Genomic DNA, 19828 nt, shown 5'->3' with positions numbered 1-19828 from the left:
CCCAGTTTATGTTATTCGGATATGCTATCTTTAATTCCTTTGTAAACCCTAAATCACAAAACTCTCCCAACTCCATGATCCATCCCCCTCTCCATTGCCCCTCTCCATGCCGCCACCACCACCACTGCCGGCACCCAAATCTCACGAACTCCCATCACAATAACCGCTGCCGGCACCATGATCCATCCCCCTCTCCACGGCCGCCACCACCACCACTGCCGGCACCGAAATCTCACGAACCCCCTTCACAATAACCATCACTCATCAGTCGCATTCTCAGATCTCACGAACCTGCTCCTTTGTTGCTTATTATCAGGTAAATCATAATTCCCTCCTTTATGTTTCAAAATTATTTACTACTAGGAAAAATCACATAGCCTGTCCTAAGTCTGTTTTTGAACCAGTAATCATCATTATGTTCTAGGGTTGATAGTTCGTCTTTTGAAAAAAAGCTTTTGGATTAGATGTTAACTTGAATTGCATAAAAAACAAAGCTTTGTTCTATAAATAGAGTAACTTAGTAGATTTGATTTTTAAGTTATCTAACATGCTCTACCAGTTGTTGGTTCTGAGTGAAAATCTCGTGATTAATGATCACAATATATGGTGAACAGTTTGTGTGAAGTGAGGGATTAAGAATATCACATGTTTGGGAGTTTGAAAAATCGGTTGTTTGAATAACAAAAACAGATGCAAAATCAAAATACTGTGACTATTCTTAATTTTAAAATATCTTAAATTTTGTATTCATATATATGTTTATCACAGTTGGCTTCTATAGTTGGGTAATTCCGATTTATTTAGATTTATAAGAAAGCTTAAATTTTGTATTCATATATATGTTTATCACAGTTGACTTCTACCGATGGCATGTCGTAAATAATTATTTTACTCGTCACATTAGCTTTAAACTTCTCGATTGGGGTCAATTGTCAACTCATGTTTGGATCATAGAATTCACGTTTGAACGGTAATTTATTTATGAAAACTATATTCATTACTCACTCACAGACCCTCCCTCCCGACCCACTCAATTTTATCATTTTACATATCAGGTTCAAGATGGAGCATAAAGTTCTTGATGTGATGTACTTTCAACAGGTAATGTTTCAACAATAACTAAGTTATTTTGGTAAATTTTCAATTTCCTCTTAGCATTATTCATATGTGAAAACATGATGATATCATTTTTTTTTAATTTTAAATTTTCGTTTTGCATTATGCATCTGTTCGTTGACAAATACTTTGGTTTGCAAAATGCATTATGCATTATGTATAATTTACTCATTGTATAACATCATAATCATAATTAAGTTGTCTTAATTCAGTTTGCAGTTGTGAGTTTGCTCACCGTGTTAAATCCGTATCAATGTCTAACTTTACCTAACAAGAAGTTGAAGCCTTCAAGAAGGTGGTAATCAGGTACAACTACCACCTAATAATTTTTTTGCGGTTACAAATTTTGCTTATAATATCATAATATATATACGTTTAAAATGTTTTTTTATTATAATTTTGCAAAATTTTAGTCAAACTAATTAGAAAGTTATTTTTAACACATAAATTAAATACTTTTTTATTACTTTTTTCAGGCTACGTAATGCCATGAAGAAGCAGCTGCCATTCGCTAAAGTTTTATCAAGTAAGTTGTTCTTTTTTTAATTTGTTGGGTAATTCCGATTTATAATGTTAACTTTTAATTAAAAAGTAAAACAAAAATAAATTTATTTTTTAGGAAAATTTCAAATAACTTTTTAAACGATGTTTTTAGGAAAGAATTTCAAATTAGTTTAATAAAAGTCAATGTATTAAACAAAATATAAAACTTAACAAATCTCACTATTTCGGGTTTCAATATCTTTAATTTTAATAAATTAGTTATATTGACATTGTGTATATCGGTTTTTTTATATGTTACGTTTTTTAGAAAACGATGTAGTCTCAAAGAAATACAACATCAAATTTTATTATGTTAATTGGTTATTAACAATGACGTATCTTATAATATTCAAAATTTAAAGTTTTCTTTTATCAATCAGTTTGAACTATTTTAAATTAATATATTTAATAAAATATGACTTTACGAAAATTATTGGGTCATCAAACTTAACCAAAATTATCTACGAATTAAGGTGAATATAAAATTTTGAGTTTAAACAGAATTAAATAAAATCGTATAACTACTCTATTATAAATAAAATCGTATAACTAACCATTGATATGACATGAAACATTGTTTAAATTGTTTAACTTTCAATTAAAATAGTATAATCAATCATATAACTAATCTACGAATACAACTAAAATTTTCAATAATATTTCATAATATTGTAATATTTGGAATAAAATTGGGAAAAGAAAGTTTTTTTTTTCAAATATGGCTTTTCCATGATTATTTGTAGATAACTATGGAAACCTACAATTAAGGATTATTAGTTGTTTATCAATTTTTTTGGAAGATATCAATTACTTTAATATTCAAATTTAAAGTTTTTCTATCACTCAGTGAACTTTTTAAAAGTAATATATTTAATAAGATATGACTTTAGGAAAGAAATTCAAATTAGAAACTCATTTTAACCAAAAATAAACATATTTTCAACAAATAATTTCGTTTTTTATTAGAAACTCAAATTTATCCAAAAATTAGGATTTATTTTAGGAGAGTATTTCAAATTACTTTTAAAAAGTATATCACAAAATAAAAAATTTAACAAATCCCACTATTTCGGGTTTTAATATCTTTAATTTTAATAAATTTGTAATATTGACATTATGTATATCGGGTTTTTTTATATGTTACGTTTTTTAGAAAACGATGTAGTCTCAAAGAAATACAACATCAAATTTTATTATGTTAATTGGTTATTAAAAATGACGTATCTAATAATATTCAAAATTTAAAGTTTTTTTTTATCAATCAGTTTGAACTATTTTAAATTAATATATTTAATAAAATATGACTTTACTAAAATTATTGGGTCATCAAACTTAACCATAGGAAGAATTCATGCCGTGTCTCCTACGGCTGGGGAAGCGTACTTCTTACGAATTCTTTTGAACAGAGTTAAAGGTCCACAATCATTCGAAGAAATCCGTATCATTAACGGTCGTCTTCAACCTTCGTTTAGAGACGCATGCTACTCTCTTGGATTGTTAGAAGACGATCAAGAATACATTGAGGCAATTGAAGAGGCAAGCCATTCATCGTTGGGTCACAGAGTGCGCACGTTGTTCGCTACAATGTTGTCAACTGACAGCCTTTCTAGACCAGAGCATGTATGGATAAATACCTGGAAATGGCTTTCTGATGACATTCTTTACAACCAACGACGTCTTTTAAAGTCACCAGGTATCAATATTTTGGAAGTTAGTTTTATAATCTTTATATCTATATATATAGTCATTAATATTTGGAAATTAATTTTTTATTCAATTTTAACAGAGTTATCGCTAACCGAAGATCAAATCAAGAACCTCACTTTATTTGAGATTGAAAAAATTTTGTTGCGCAACAACTCAAGCTTAAGAAAATATCAAACCATGTCTTTCCCCGATGCCGAGTATATATCTATTGCATCTAATAGTTTGATTCAAGAAAAGTTGTCATACGATCAAAACTTGCTAAAAGTAGAGTTCCAAACTCTATTTAATTCAATTACTAATGAGCAAAAAAATGTTTTTGATCGTATAATGATGGCTGTTCAACAGAATAAAGGGGGGGTGTTCTTCGTATATGGTTATGGTGGAACTCGTAAAACGTACTTATGGAAGACCTTATCAACTGCCATAAGATCAAAAGGTGAAATCGTCCTAAGTGTTACTTCAAGTGGAATTGCTTCGTTATTGTTAACCGAAGGTCGCACAGCACATTCCAGGTTTCATATTCCGATAAATTTTAATGAGGATTCTACTTGCTACATGGATCCAGGAACAGATGAGGCGCAATTATTAGAAAAACCAAATTAATAATTTGGGATGAAGCTCCAATGCACCACAAACCTGGCTTTCAAGCTCTTGACAGGTCTTTAAAAGATGTTTTATCATATAATTTGCTATTTGGAGGAAAAGTTGTTGTATTTGGAGGAGACTTTCGACAAATTCTACCTGTAGTTCAAAAGGGCACTAGACAAGACATCGTAAACGCCTCTCTATGTTCTTCTTACATTTGGAGTGAAAGCAATGTCTTGAGATTAACAAAAAAACCTAAGGTTAACTATGGGTACGCCGTCATCTGATGTTGAGGAAACCATATTATTTGCTAAATGGATTTTAGATATAGGTGAAGGTACTATTGGCGGTCCTAATGATGGTGTTGCAACGATAGATATACCTGACGATCTACTTATAAAAGATTCAGTTGATCCTATATCAAAACTTTTTGACTTTGTATATCATGATATTCTACAGAATTACGAGAACCAACATTACTTTCAGGATAGAGCAATACTTGCACCAACAAACGAAATTGTTGATGAGATTAATGATAGTTTGCTCAAGTTTTTTCCAGGCGATGAAGTCGAGTACTTAAGTTCAGATACCATATGCAGTTCAGAATATATCAATGACACTGTTGATACACCTTTATACTCTCCTGAACTGCTTAATGGTCTAAGAATATCCGGACTACCAAACCACAAACTGGTGCTAAAATTTGGTGTTCCTGTTATGCTCATTAGAAATCTTAACCAGAAAGAAGGCTTATGTAACGGCACTCGACTACATATTATATCTTTAGGTACTCGTGTAGTTGAAGCCAAAATTATTTCTGGAATTAACATTGGTCATAGAGGTTTGATTCATAGATCGCCACTGACTCCATCAGACAACAAAATAGCCTACAAATTTCAAAGACGACAATTTCCCCTTGTAGTATGTTTCGCGATGACGATAAACAAAAGCCAAGGTCAATCGTTATCAAGGGTAGGTTTGTACTTAAAAGAACTCGTGTTCTCACATGGACAACTATACATCGCTTTGTCAAGAGTTACAAGCAGGTGTGGGCTAAAGATTATGATTTTTGATAAACAAGGTAATCTGACCAATACAACAACAAATGTTGTGTACGAGGAAATTTTTTCTTATTTATAAAATACTTGTGTAATGTTTTTTTTTGTAATTCTTGTAATTTTAATGTAATTTGTAATTGTATTAACAGTATATGACAACTGTGTTATTGATGGTATTTTGCTTAATGTGTAAATATTAAAATTTTCATTAATTGCCCGTGTAATACACGGGTCTCAAACTAGTAGAATATATATAAAACCAAAGTTTGATTACTTACAAAAGATTGGTCGCTGGAATAAATGTTGGGACGCCAGAATAAATGTTGAGACGCAGGAATATATAAGCTGGGACGCCAGAATATATAAGCTTGGACGCCGGAATATAAGGTCACCGGAATACATTAAATGGACGTCAAATACATGAAAGGGGCGCCGGAAATACTGTTTTCGCCGGAATTTCAAAACTTGCGGGTAGGTAAAGATAAGCATGGTCGCCGGAAAACATGGAAGACACAAGCTCTAATCGTCGGAAACAACGGGAACATACATATATAATTAAAGTCGCCGGCAAACTTATATTTCAACTTACACTCGGATCCTCCCTCAAAAGTGACAGGTGGTGCTTGAAGGTTGGTCGAAAAAAACGTTGGGTGTCGTAGATATGTAAGGATCCGCCGGTATTATGGATGAACAATCTTGGAATTTTTCTTGGATGTGAAAAAATCATTGAGTTGAATGAGATAAGTGGGCATATTGGGGATTTTCCCAATTATTATTTCTTTGTGAAAGTTTAGGGACTAATTATTTATGTAGGGAAAACATTGGTTACCATATTAACAATAAGGGTGACGGCAAACAAATTAGAAACAATATTAATATTAATAATAATATTCATCCCTTAAACCCTACGAAGCAAACCAAAACCACTTCGATTTTATTTTCTTTATTTGATCATGGTGATGCCTGGAGACTCTGCAATGCCGTACGATAATCTTCAACACTACTATTATATTGTTTTGTTTTACGATCAATATTAATCTTAATCATCATGAGTCTTATATATGATGATGATCTTAATATATGTTTTTATTTCAGTAGTGGACGAGGAGTCGACAGGCAACTTCTTGCTGCACCTGTCAAGTCTGCCGTTGATAAATTACAACTTGTTTCTGAGTTTTTAAAGGTAATTAATTCCACTTGGCCGGGTTTTAATAATCTTTTTAAGTTTTAACAAACCCACCTTTTGTTTTTGCTAAAATATATAGGTGGACTTTTAGCTTTTCGAAAATAGTCATATTCAAAACAAGCCAATTGCCGCGTCAAATAAGCACGCCTGCTAAGGAGGCTAGTTTTCATACCGACAATAAAACCATTGAAAAGCACAACATGGTTTACAAAACAACCAATAAATTCAATACATGTGTAAAGGACGGCTTACAGCCGGCGCTTTACACTTGTAATTATTAGATATGTTGTTTTGTTGACCTGTTGTACTTTTTAATGTTTTTAGTGCCGGATGAAAACTAGTTAGCCGGCTTTGCTTATTTGGCGTTGCCTGATTGGCTGGTTTCGGATATGTGTAAAAGCCAATAAATTCAATAAATGTGTAAAGGTCAGCTTATAGCTGGCACTTTACACATTAGACAGGTTGTTTTGTGGACCCATTGTACTTTTTAATGGTTTTACTGATGGATGAAAACTAGTCTCCTTAGCGTTGGCATTGACTGATCGGCTGGTTTTGGATATGTCTATTTTCAAAAAACTAAAAGAAAAAAAATAAACCTATTTTAATGATTTTTCCTTTAACTTACATAGCTCTAATATGCATGGATTGTGCTTGTATGTGCTAACTTTGCAGTGTAGAGGTCTGGTGAAGCAACATCTAGAGTCTTTCAATTATTTTGTAACAACCGACATTAAGAAGATCGTTGGTGCAAATGCTCGTGTGACAGCAAGCAACAATCCTAATATCTATATCAAGTACAAAATTTTCATGTAGATTAGATTCTCAACATTTAAAGATTCAAGTACTAAGTTTTTATTTGTAACAGATACACCAATGTTTGTATTGGTCAGCCTTCTGAAATTGTTGATGGTGTGACCGGGTTAATAAATCCTCAAAGTTGCCGGTTAAGTGAAGGAACATATGTTGCTCCAATATTTGTGAACATCGAGTATCGCAATGGTGAACATTCAACTATAAAGTATAAGGTATGCTTTAACTTTTAAACTATGAATGTATTTACAACTTCACTTTTCAAGACATGATATTAAAGTTTCTTATATTTTTTATGTATTGTAGAATAATGTTGTTTTAGGAAGAATGCCTATTATGCTAAGGAGCCGTTCTTGTGTCCTGAATGGCAAGGATGAGGATGAGCTGGCGAAACTCGGTTCGTGTGATACAAAACTAGGCTTGTAAATGAACCAGACAAATATGAACAGACCATGCTAGTGTTTGTTTGTTATTAATCGAACAAACAAACGATTGTACACAAACAATTAAACGAACACTGTTTTCTGTTCGTGTTCGTTTATGTTCGTTAGTTAATAGTATAAACAAACGGTTCATGATTGTAAACAAATAAACAGAACTAAGCTAAAGCCACTTAATAAGTAAACATGAATAGCAAAGTGTTGAGTCTAAAAAGTTATTAAAACTGAAGCAAATTTTAATGGCCCTAAAACATTTATTTGAATATATTAACGAATGTAAACTAACGAAAATAAATGAATGTAAATGAGCGGAACATAAATGAACGAACAAACGAGACATGTGTTCATGTTCGCTCGTTTAACTAAATAAAAAAAAAGATTGTTAATATTCGTTCAACTAATAAATAAACAAACGTACATGAACGGTTCACTAATCTTTTGATTCGTTTACAAGCCTATGTAGACAATCTAAGTTATCAATTTATCATTAAATAGTAACATTTTGACTCATTTTTGTTTGAATTCTTGTTAGGTGAATGCCCACTTGACCCGGGTGGATATTTTGTTGTGAAAGGAAGTGAAAAGGTAGATACTTCATTTTCATGTCTTTATTATGATTTATGAGCATTTTTACTAATGTTGTGGTGATTGTTACAGGTGATTATAATTCAAGAACAACTTTCAAAGAATAGGATAATTATAGACACAGATAACAAGGGCTGGTAAGTATTATCATTATTTTGGTAAATTAGCTTATGTTATTATATTAATATTATTATTATTATACATACTGCCTTTTGATTCATAAATTTCATCTTCCAGCATCCAGGCATCTGTCATGAGCAGCACCGCGACTAAAAAAACTAAAACAATTATAAGAATGGAGAAGGAGAAAATATATTTAGTGTTGAATTCATTTGCTTCTAAGGTAAAAATATTATATGCTTTTATTTTTAAAGTAATCTGTTATGAATTTCTATATAATAAATTAATGTTGTTTATTGTTTAGGTTCCTATTATGGTGGTGATGAAGGCTATGGGTATAGAAAGTGATCAAGAAGTTGTGCAAATGCTTGGTAGAGATCCTCGGTATGCTAGTCTTCTTTTACCATCTATTGCGGTAAGTTACTAAATTTAACTGCAAGTAAAAAACCTAGTTAATTCTATTCAATTGTTTTATGTCACTATTGTGATATTCGTATGATTATATCGCTTTTATCATTCCAAATTTCAGGATTGTGCAAGTACTGGTGTCCGTACACAACAAGAAGCTTTGGCTTTTCTTCAAGATAAGGTAAACTTGATTGTTAATATGTAAAATTTGAATAAAAATCATTTACAATCTTAAAAAATAATTCACTACATATAGACGGCTGCATTATGCGTGACGATCTTGATTTCTGTTTTGAGTATTTTTGTTTTATTGAACTTGCTAGCAAGTTACTAACTTTAATCAAGATATTAGAGTTACTATCAGCATACAGTTATACACTTCTATACGATAAATCATTGAGATAACTTGTACTTATTTTTGTCTTTGCATGATAATTCAGCGCAAATACAAGTATGATAAGGTACTCATTCTTCTATCTGCTATTTTGATTTTTCTTATTTTATACATTTTTTTATGTTTACACAATAGTTTTAAAGTCGAATATTGTGCTTCGTTTAGAATGACGCAGCTCTATGTATTCTTCGAGATGATTTAATTCCCAATATTCCGGTGAGTGAATAATTGAATCAAGTCTAAGATATTTTTCTTCCCAATATATGAGTTTTTATGTATCTCAACTTGACTTTATAATTATATATATCATTCTAGGTGCGGGAAAACAACTTTCACTTAAAGTGTGTATATGTTGTGGTGATGTTGAGACGCATGATGGATGCAATTATAAACAAGGATGCAATGGATGACAAAGTAAGATTAAGCCTAAACATCATTGTGTGTGTGTGTGTGTGTGTGTGTGTGTATGCTTTTGTGTGTGTACTATACTGACCGTTAAATTAATGTCTTCGCAGGATTATGTAGGCAATAAACGACTGGAGCTTCCAGGGCAACTAATATCTTTACTATTTGAGGTGAGTTGCTTGTTTGTTTTTTGTTGTTCGGTCCATGAACCAACTAGAGCATTGTTTGCTTTACTTTAATGCATGTGTAATTTTATCAACATCAATAGTCTTAATTATGTGTGATATCTTGTTAAACTTCTTGTTTCAGGACCTATTCAAGTCAATGAATGAAAGGATAAAAAAAGAAGTCAATAAAGATCTGTCAAAATACGTTAACGGAAGAAAAGATATATCTCTGGTATGTCAATTTGATTAGATAGGAAATGCACAAATCTTTTGGTGTTTGTTAGAATATATAACTCTCAATAACATCTATCTTTTACCAGATTTTGACAGACCGCAACAATGGTATTACTGATGGCTTGGGGCGTAGCTTCTCTACTGGAAACTGGAATATCAACCGATTTAGGATGAATCGTAAAGGCGTTACACAGGTGCTTTATTATTATTATTATTTCATTATTTCTAGTAATTTTATGAAGTTTCGGTTTATATGATAAAACTAAAAATGCACTTGTAATAGATTGTTTCAAGGCTATCTTACATTGGAGCATTTGGTTTCATGACAAAAATCAGACCGCAGTTTGAAAAGTCAAGGAAAGTTAGTGGACCGAGGGCATTACAACCTAGCCAAGTAAGCACAATAACAACCTTTTTTTGTTGTGTATGAATTTGATCAAATTGTGTACACTCATTTGTGATAATTTGATTGTTAGTGGGGCATGCTTTGCCCGTGTGATACTCCCGAAGGTGCAGATTGCGGGTTGGTGAAAAACCTGGCTCTGATGACACATGTTACAACCGACTTAGAGGAAGGCCCTATTACTTCTTTGGTATTTCATTTCTTTCATGTTCTATATTATCTGTGTTTATCTATATTGTGATAATACAATTGTGATAAAATGACCATGTATTAACACCATGTCTATAATCTGAATATTATTATAGTGTTACTGCTTCGGAGTTGACTTGTCTTTGCTTACGGGAGAAGAAATTCATTCACCACGTTCGTATCTCATTATGTTAAACGGGCTTATCCTCGGCAAGCATAAGACGCCACAGGTTTTATGCATACATTTTGGTTGTTAGAGTTAATATTTCACTATATAAATCAGGTAATTGCTATGATACTTACATACTGTTTTTGAATGAATTGTAGCTGTTTGTTGATCGAATGAGAAAGCTGCGAAGGGCGGGTAAACTAGGTGATTTTGTAAGCATCTATGTTAATGAGAAACAAGTAAGCTTTTTGAACTTGCAGCACGTTGCGTGTAGTGATTAATATCTTTTTTATAGTCTCACATAGTGCTGTTTAAAAAGCTCATTTCGAAGAAATATTGTTTGAAGTCGGCCCATTTGTAAATGAGTCGAGCCTGAGCCAAGGTCGGCTCAGCTCGTGGCTCACGTGTTAGCTGGTTCATTAAGTTAAAGACCATATATATAGAATTAGTAACTTAAAGCTGTATGACATGTATTAATGAAAATTTATTGAAAACTATAGTTTGGCTAAGTAAAGCCCAAATTTTAATATATACATATTATAAAAATTTGTATATATATATACAAATTGTGTGTGTGTGTGTAAAAAAGACAAAATTTTTAGAAGTTAAAAATAAACGAGTTGACTCAGTGAGCCATAAGGTGGCTCAAGCTCAACATTGCAGCCCGTTAAGATAAACGAGTCAAGCCGGTTCAGCTTGGTTGTAAATGAGCCGAGCTCGAGATCAACATTTTAGCCTTTTAAGATAAATTTAACGAGCCGAGCCGGCTCAAGTTAGTTTGTAATGAGCCGGGCTTGAGCTCAACATTTCAGCCCGTTAAGATAAAAGAGCCAACCCGGCTCAGATTGGTTTGTAAACAAGCCAAGCCTACCCTGGCTCGGCCCGTTTATAGCCCTAGTCTCACATGTATCATCAACATTAGTGTACACTAAACAACTATATTCTCGCTTCTAAAGTCGATTCTGTTTTTTGGCAGCGTTGTGTTTATATTTCTTCAGATGGTGGTCGTGTTTGTCGGCCACTTGTAATTGCTGACAAGGGTGTGTCAAGAGTTAAACATCATCACATGAAAGAATTGAAGGTTAGTTACATAAACACATATTTTTGTAAAAGATTCGATTCGTTTTTTTCGGTCACTATCTTAAGTCTTAACCATTTATACTTTTAAAGGACGGGACCCGCAATTTTGACAGCTTTCTACGCTAAGGACTGATAGAGTATCTTGATGTCAATGAAGAGAACAATGCTTTGGTTTGCCAAACTCTTATTATTTGTAACTAAACATTTCACTATTGTGTCATTGACTCATATTTTTATATAATTTTACAATGTGTAGATTGCTTTATATGAAAGAGAGGCAACCAGTGAGACAACTCATATTGAAATCGAACCGTTCACAATCTAGGTGCTTGTGCGGGTCTGATTCCGTTTCCTCACCATAACCAGTCCCCAAGAAATACCTATTAGGTTCTTGTTGCTTAAATTTTAGAGTTAATTACACAATTAGTCTAGCGTTTATATGTTGCATATTTGGGGCTTAGGTTTCAATTTTGTACTATGTTTGATGCCTAATTTTAACTTCTGTTCATTTAGATAAAATGACCAAAATACCCTTTAAAAAGACTAAAAATAGTTATATTTTAGTCTTTTTAAAGGGTATTTTGGTCATTTTATCTAAAATGAACAGAAGTTAAACTTAGGCCTCAAACCCCAAACTTGCAACTTTTAAACGTTGGATCCCAAAGGTGTTACTTTGTCTAAAACCGCAGTAAAAATCTGTGTAATCAAGTATAGATTTATTATTTTTTGGAATTTTAGATCTTTATTATTCTGATTGGGTCTTTTGGTCTATATAGTGTGCTATGGGGAAACAAGCAATGGGTAATATTGCATATAACCAGGTATGTATTAGTGTGGATTATATATTTACATGCATTGGATTTTATATTTATAACTAGTCACTAATGTGATATTTTTTTTACTCTAAATGAAGCTATGTCGGATGGATTCGTTGATCTACCTTTTGGTTTATCCTCAAAGGCCTCTACTAACAACAAGAACAATCGAGTTGGTATGTTATTATTATTCTACTAACAACGGGTTATCAGGTCAACCCGAACACCACCTGATTAATTAAACAGGTCAACCTGAACACGACGTGATTATTTTCGTCTAGTGTCAGAGATTGCAACCCCTATAGAGAAACTAACCATATTCATTTTCAGGTTGGGTATGATAAGCTTGGAGGGGGTCAAAATGCAACTGTTGCGGTTATGAGTTATAGTGGTTATGACATCGAGGATGCCATTGTCATGAATAAAGCGTCATTGGATCGCGGTTTTGGTCATTGTATAGTAATGAAAAGGTAATTATCAAATATCAAATGAACATTGTTCAAGTATTATTATATCTTTGAAGTTGGTTTTTAATACTCGTGTCTATAAACAGGTTTTTAAATAAGTATGAGTCGACTGAAGATAGTAAAAAAACTAAAGTATGGGAACGGATTTGTTCACCGCGTCGCATATCCCACTACGATCCAGAAAAGATTCAGGTAGCATCGCGCGTATTCATAACCATAGTCTAATATTTGTAATATATAATTGTGATTTATTAATCGTGTGTTAATTAAATTTGTGTAGAGTTTGGATAATGATGGGATTGTGTCTCCGGGTGAAATAATAAGACATGAAGACATTATTCTTGTGAAGGAGAGCCCCGTAAATGCAAGGGCTGAGACACATCCATCACAAATGTGAGTTGGTTATAAATAATGGGTTAAAACTGGTCACTGTTATAAAACTGTATATAACTTAGTCATTATTTTTCATTATGTTTTTATGATTGGTTGTAATAGTTTGTTCTATCGTTACATCCAGTCGATATAGAATAAGTAAACAAACCCACAAAGGTGTAGAAGGGGAACCGTCTGTTGTGGATAGAGTAGCTTTATGCTCAGATAAGGAGACAAATAGTTTAATTGTGAAGTTGATGATTCGCCATACTCGAAGGCCAGAGGTAAAACTTTATGTTTTTATGATATACGGTAGCACAATACCATATTATACCCTTCTGAGGTATTTCTCTTTTGTTGGATTTGTATTAAATGATACGTGCATTTCGTGTAGGTCGGTGACAAGTTTAGTAGTCGACATGGCCAGAAAGGTGTTTGTGGGACCATTGTTCAACAAGAAGATTTACCTTTCTCCGAGCGCGGCATATGCCCGGATTTGATTATGAACCCTCATGGGTTTCCAAGGTAGGATATATTATATGTGCTTATTAGCATATAAGAAATTGTACATATTTTAACAAGATTCTAACCTTCAAGGTTTTCTGCGTTAAATCCCCTTGTAAGCCAGCTGCCAGTGCAAAGTTGTGTTTTATCTGATCCCATTGGTTCGTAGGGTATGGGTGGGTCCCGGCTTGCACGTGACAGGCGCCTTCAAGGAAACAGAAAGAATTGAATCCCCTTACGATTCTAACATTAACTATATACAGTTATACACATGATATTTTATTGTAGAATCCTTTTTTTTCCGTCTCACCTTATATCATCTTTTTGATTTAAAGTCGAATGACGGTTGGGAAGATGATAGAGCTTCTTGGAAGTAAGGCTGGAGTTTCATGTGGTAAGTTCCATTATGGCAGCGCATTTGGCGAACCAAGCGGTCATGCAGATAAAGTTGAAGACATAAGGTGCAGTCTTTCTCTAACTAGATTATTTCCATCTCAAACTTAATATAAATTTCACATTGTAAATGACAATATTTCGTCTCTTAAACAGTGAAACGCTCGTAAAGCATGGCTTTTCCTACAATGGGAGGGACTTCTTATATTCAGGTTTTTATCTTCTTTTTGCACATTATGTTAATATAAACACATCCAATACAAAACCAACTTTATCATTCTTTATATTATTTAGGTACCACTGGCACGCCACCACAAGCATATATATTCATGGGTCCAATATACTATCAGAAGCTAAAACACATGGTTGTTGATAAGATGCACGCACGAGGCACTGGCCCACGCACACTCTTAACTAGACAGCCCACAGAAGGAAGAGCCAAAAATGGAGGTGAGAGTTATGCTTCTTAATATATGTTTTGACATAAAATTTAATAATAATTTTAAATGATAATTATGATGATTACATAGGTTTGCGAGTGGGAGAAATGGAACGCGATTGTTTGATTGCATACGGAGCAAGTAATCTGACTTATGAGCGGTTAATGCTCTCTAGCGATCCTTTTGAAGCTCAGGTACATTCAATATGTTCGGTTACACGTATATATATTTTTAATGGTGCACCACTGTCTTTTTCCCAGTCGCCATAAAAACAAATATAGTGTGTGAACCCACTTAGATACTTTTTGTTAAGCCCATTTTGGTCGGGACCCTTTTTGATCCGACCTAGTTGACACCTTATATATTGACCTTTTTGACCCGTTATCTGACCCTACTCAACCATTTTAACAGGTTTGTAGAAAATGTGGGATGTTAGGATACTTTAATTATAAAACAAAAACTCAGGTCTGTTCCACATGCAAGAACGGGGAAAATATGTCCGCCCTTAAACTACCATACGCGTGCAAGCTTTTATTCCAGGTACTTGGTTCATCACATCTAATATCGTTTGCGATTTGACATTTCAAGTTCAGTTTTGTTGTGATTATCGCCTAATCGGCTAGTATGAACCTTTTTCTTTAATCTTTACTCATTGCAGGAACTCCAGTCGATGAATATAGTTCCACGCATAAAGTTGGCTGATCAATCATAAGTGACTGGGATGAAGGTTCAAAGATTTATAGTTTGTTGGCAGGAAAAAATAGATGGTGTATTTATCTTATTAATATTATTATTTCCACGAAACTTGTGTAAATAATTGAGTTCGTCTCGTCTTTGTTAATAACCTAACTGCATCATACAGATGGAGCATCATTATGCCAACACGATAATAAAAATATCACCGTTTCTAATATTCTCAACATTTATCGCTAAACATGTTTGTTGATGTTCATGTGTTCTCATATTTTGTTACGTTGATCATGTATATAAGTTGCTTAGACGCCAATAATTTAGCGACCAATGTTACTAAAAAGTGCAACATTGTTAGCCGAAGATGTTGTAACATACTTTCTCCGATAAAGAATAGAGAGGTGTTGAGGGGAGAAGACAAAAAATAATAACTAAGTATCTCGCATTATTATGTTTCTCACAAAATTATTGAGTGCACAATTTTATCGTGTATTTACTATTTTCTAATCATTCCAATTCAAACAAATAATCTCATGCACAATTTTGGTTTTGCAACATAAAGCCATTTGTATCATGTTTTATAAAATAAAAACTCCTTAAATTGTTTCGAGTTAACCAATTATTCATTTCAGTTTGATTAATAAATTAAACTCTTATAAAACAAAGTACAAAACTAAAAATCTCAAACCCTAACAAACAAAAACCATGTAAAAGACATAAATTTTAACATAGTTTTCCTCTTGTGGCGGCACGACTGTCAAGTGGCAGCCCACGGTATGTTTTCTTTGAGGAACACCTAAGCCAAACTCTGAAGCCAGCGTGGACCTGGTTAAGACAACATAGTTTGACCAGAGTGGGACAACATGACTCTTTAAATTGAAGAGTGCGGTGGCTAGGGGTGTGCAAGAGACCGAAAAAACCGATCCGGAACCAAAAAACCAAACCGAAACAAAAACCAACGGTTTGGTTTTATGTTTTTGTAAATACCAAACTAACAATTCAGTTTTGGTTTGAATGTAATAAAACCGATTCGAGCCGAAATTCTAGATTTTTGTTTTTTATTTTAATAACATATAAGAATTTAATAAGAATTTTATAAATATGTAACTCAGAAACTTTTGGCAATGTATAATAGTCTATTAGTTAACACTAACAAAATTATTTAGGATTATTGGATTAAAATAATCTCACCTTTAATGAGTTAGCCAATAATAATCACACATGAGTAATTTCCCTCTAGCAGTCCCACATTTTCCATGTTTTTGTTTTATAATCCCCCGTTAAAAATAATTAACGGGGTTAACTTTTTGCTGATGTGGCTAGATGAGTTGGTATTTTAACACCGAAATATCCTATAACCACCATCGGACAACTCTACCGTCTTCAACCTCTATCCTGACCTTCATCGGCCCCTCACCTACCTCTCTCTGGTCATCAATACACCGTCTGGCGATAGTTGCGGCAGCTTCCAACGCCGTAGTAGTCGAGAAACCAGCGGTTTCGAATTAAGGTTCAGATGACATCAGATCGTCTTCTTCGAATTAGGGTTCAGATGACATCAATTTGTTGATCGTCTTCTTCGAATTAAGGTTTAAAAGATATTAATTTTGAAACAGGTGTTTCATAATTAGGTGGTGTGGGTGTTTGAGGGTTTGAGAAAGTAAAGAAAGTCCAGACGAGAAGCAACGCAGCGACGACACCGGAGAAGAATATGAAGGCGTCGGAAGCGATGGAGGACGACGACGAAAACCGCCGTACGCAGCCATTGTTTCTTGCCGGCTGAGTTGAAAATGGTAAAAAATCTCCGGTGACTTCATTAGGTTTTCGTCAGTGGAGGTCCGACAAGGTTAAGGTGGAGTAGGATTTTTAAATTCCTAAAAAGAAAAAAAAACCATGTAGGATTTTTAAATGCCAACTCATCAAGCCACATCAGTCAACAACTAACCCTGTTAATTATTTTTAACGGGGGATCATAAAACAAAAAACATGAAAAAAGTGGGACTGCCAGAGGAAAATAACTCAGGTGAGATTATTATTGGCCAACACATTAAAGATGAGATTATTTTAATCCAATAATCCAATTATTTATAGATAAATTCATTATTTTCAGCCTAAAATTTTTGTAGAGGTAGGGTACTAAAAAGACCCAAATACTTAAATATCACCCGCGGGGCACAGAGAATCCTTTTACAAGCCACCCGTAGGACACATGGATCACCCGCATATCATGATAGAGGAGGAACGTCCTCACAATACGCGCGGAAGCTTCAGGGCATCCTCAGAAGTCGTCCGCTAGACAAGATATATGTCCCCATAATAGCTGGAGGACAGTGTCTACAGGACAGCTGTCACCATTCAAATACTTTCTAGAAGAAGGCTCATGATTCTTACTTGGGGAATACGTGACATACTAACCAATGAACAAAGGACACCTGACCAGGTTGTTATAACCGTGCACATGGCCAGGGTGCAATCCGTCCTATCATTTGGTGACGCGTGTCCAGGTTGTTATACCCATGCACATGAGACGTATAGCTCAACCTATCACAAGAGGACACGTGTCCAGACGGTTATCAAAGATCTTCTAGAAGATGACAGCTGCCCAATCATCATTCCTTCATCCTTCGGCTATAAATACATTGTCAAATGGTATGAGGTATTCATTCACTCACCTATATTCGGACTACACTTAGTCTTTGTACTTCAGTACTTTCTTCATTACAAACGTTACTGATTCTCACGCCGGAGGGTGGTTACAGGAAGACCCCCCCCCCTTGTCCTTCCTGTAACGAGACTCACGGTGTTTGTTTTGCAGATTCCGGTCACTAGACTTTAGGGAGCTTTACTCATATCGTGGTAGTAGTTATCGTATTATACCCTGTGGACTCATTGGATCCAGGACCCATACCCTGGGGAGTGGATCCGTGTTTCTTCATTGGCGCCATCCGTGATTTGTGTTAGAACAGCAATTGTTTTTGTTGGTTTTTTGGTTCGTTTGATATGAGTAAACTTCCTGAAGGGCCGACGGGAACCCCTGCAATTGAGTCACGTGTAACTAAAACAGAAGCACCTCCGGGTCTTAGTTTTTTTGCACGCATCACGACTCCAAGTAGCTGTACTCTTGAGCGAGTCACAACTCCAGGGTCACGAAACATTGACGTAACACATGGGGGTTTTACCCTAGAGAACGTCACAGCACCAACCGGTGCCACCCCCCCCCCAAGATATGGGACGGGCCTCGGCACCGGAAGGGTCTAATTTGGGTAATCTCAGACGGATTACAGAAGAAACTCGCCGAAAGCGGTCAGTGTTGGATCTAGAAAATGATTCAGGTGACTCTGACGTGGCGAGATCTCATAGACGTAATTCCAGATCCAGAGGAGCCTTGACTCCTGAGGAGTGGCTCCATGTGCAACAACAAAGTTTGGTGGCTGAATACGAGCGTAGAAAACGTAACGAGCAACTTCACGCCCACACTTTGAATTATGAGGAATCCCCTAGGGGATCTCCTTCTCCTCCACCAACAGTGTGAGGAAGTCAAACCCATTACAGTCAACAGACGGAGCTAGAGTTTGGCGAACTTCCGAGGCTACGTCCTCGTCCTCGCATAAATATGCGGATGCCATCTTATTTAGATGAGTTTGACGGTTACGATTCATCCTACCACCCGGGAGATTACAGTTTGTATACCGGAGACAGTAGGATGAGTTCTCAGGCAAAAAGCAGCCGTCCGCATGACATAGTCCGCCATACCGAATACCATAGCAATGCGGAACGAGACTTTACTAAACCATACCGCCCCGCAGCCTTCGCTGAAAAATCGAAGTTCATAGCAAGTATTGCCACAGCACCTATTCCCGTTAATGCTAAGATACCTACATCGGTGGGTAAGTATAATGGTATGACTGATCCAGGTATCATCTCCAGAACTTTATTGCGGTAGGTGGTGTTAGTGGTTGGACGCTGCCTTATTGGTGTCACATGTTCGCATTGACACTAACAGGGGCAGCAAGAGAATGGTTTGAAAAGTTACCTAACGGTGAAATTTTTAGTTGGGATGATCTGGTGAAAAAATTTTCCCAACACTTCAGTCAACGGAAAACACATACGCGAGACCAATCAGAAATTTTGGATGTTGTCCACCGCGATAACGAGTCCATAGAATATTTTATCACTAGGTTCAATGACGAAAGTTTGAACATCGGTGGAATCAGTAAAGACATGCTTCGTGGTGCCTTCCGCAAAAACGTCAAATGTGACGATTTAGTCCGCACGCTTACGGGCAGAGATGGAATTCCAAAAGAGTGGGACGACCTAATGACTGCGGCAAAGGTGTATGCTAACACTGAGAAAACATTGAGGAATGGTAACACGAAACAAAAATTTAAAGTTGAGTTTCAGATTCCGAGACCTAATAGACAGGCGAAAGGCCCTATATGGTCAAGGCTTCAGCCAAGTGCGGAAGCGTCAAAACCGTTTGATGCAAGATCCCTCATAGGCAACAAGAACAAAGCGGGACCTGTAAACCGAGGTTCCAACAATTGGACT

The 19828-nt window shown here is 35.0% G+C and overlaps 1 protein-coding gene and 1 pseudogene across 1 annotated transcript; both read left to right on the top strand.

Annotated features, from left to right (window-relative positions):
- The first annotated feature begins 1062 nt into the window (after positions 1 to 1062).
- Positions 1063 to 3969, top strand: LOC143562053 (uncharacterized). Its single transcript, XM_077049973.1, has 5 exons — positions 1063 to 1101; positions 1329 to 1414; positions 1593 to 1642; positions 3002 to 3352; positions 3446 to 3969. Exons 1-5 carry the CDS (start codon positions 1063 to 1065, stop codon positions 3967 to 3969), a joined length of 1050 nt encoding a protein of 349 aa, XP_076906088.1.
- Positions 3970 to 4218: 249 nt separating this feature from the next.
- Positions 4219 to 15339, top strand: LOC143562052 (DNA-directed RNA polymerase III subunit 2-like; annotated as a pseudogene).
- Positions 15340 to 19828: the final 4489 nt, after the last annotated feature.

The sequence above is a fragment of the Bidens hawaiensis genome, unplaced genomic scaffold (assembly GCF_021521415.1).
Source record: "Bidens hawaiensis isolate Kalapana, Puna unplaced genomic scaffold, B.hawaiensis_p1.1 tig00020897_1, whole genome shotgun sequence".
In the NCBI taxonomy this organism is placed as follows: domain Eukaryota; kingdom Viridiplantae; phylum Streptophyta; class Magnoliopsida; order Asterales; family Asteraceae; genus Bidens; species Bidens hawaiensis.
The sequence above is the reverse complement of the archived record's forward strand: the minus strand, read 5'-3'. Positions and strand labels throughout refer to the sequence as shown.

What these genes read in the sequence shown, in the direction of transcription:
- LOC143562053 (XM_077049973.1), top strand. Translation starts at nt 1,063, where the DNA reads ATGGAGCATAAAGTTCTTGATGTGATGTACTTTCAACAG. An exon ending in ATGTGATGTACTTTCAACAG is followed by an intron (nt 1,102 to 1,328) that starts GTAATGTTTCAA and finishes GTCTTAATTCAG; the next exon opens with TTTGCAGTTGTGAGTTTGCT. An exon ending in TTGAAGCCTTCAAGAAGGTG is followed by an intron (nt 1,415 to 1,592) that starts GTAATCAGGTAC and finishes TACTTTTTTCAG; the next exon opens with GCTACGTAATGCCATGAAGA.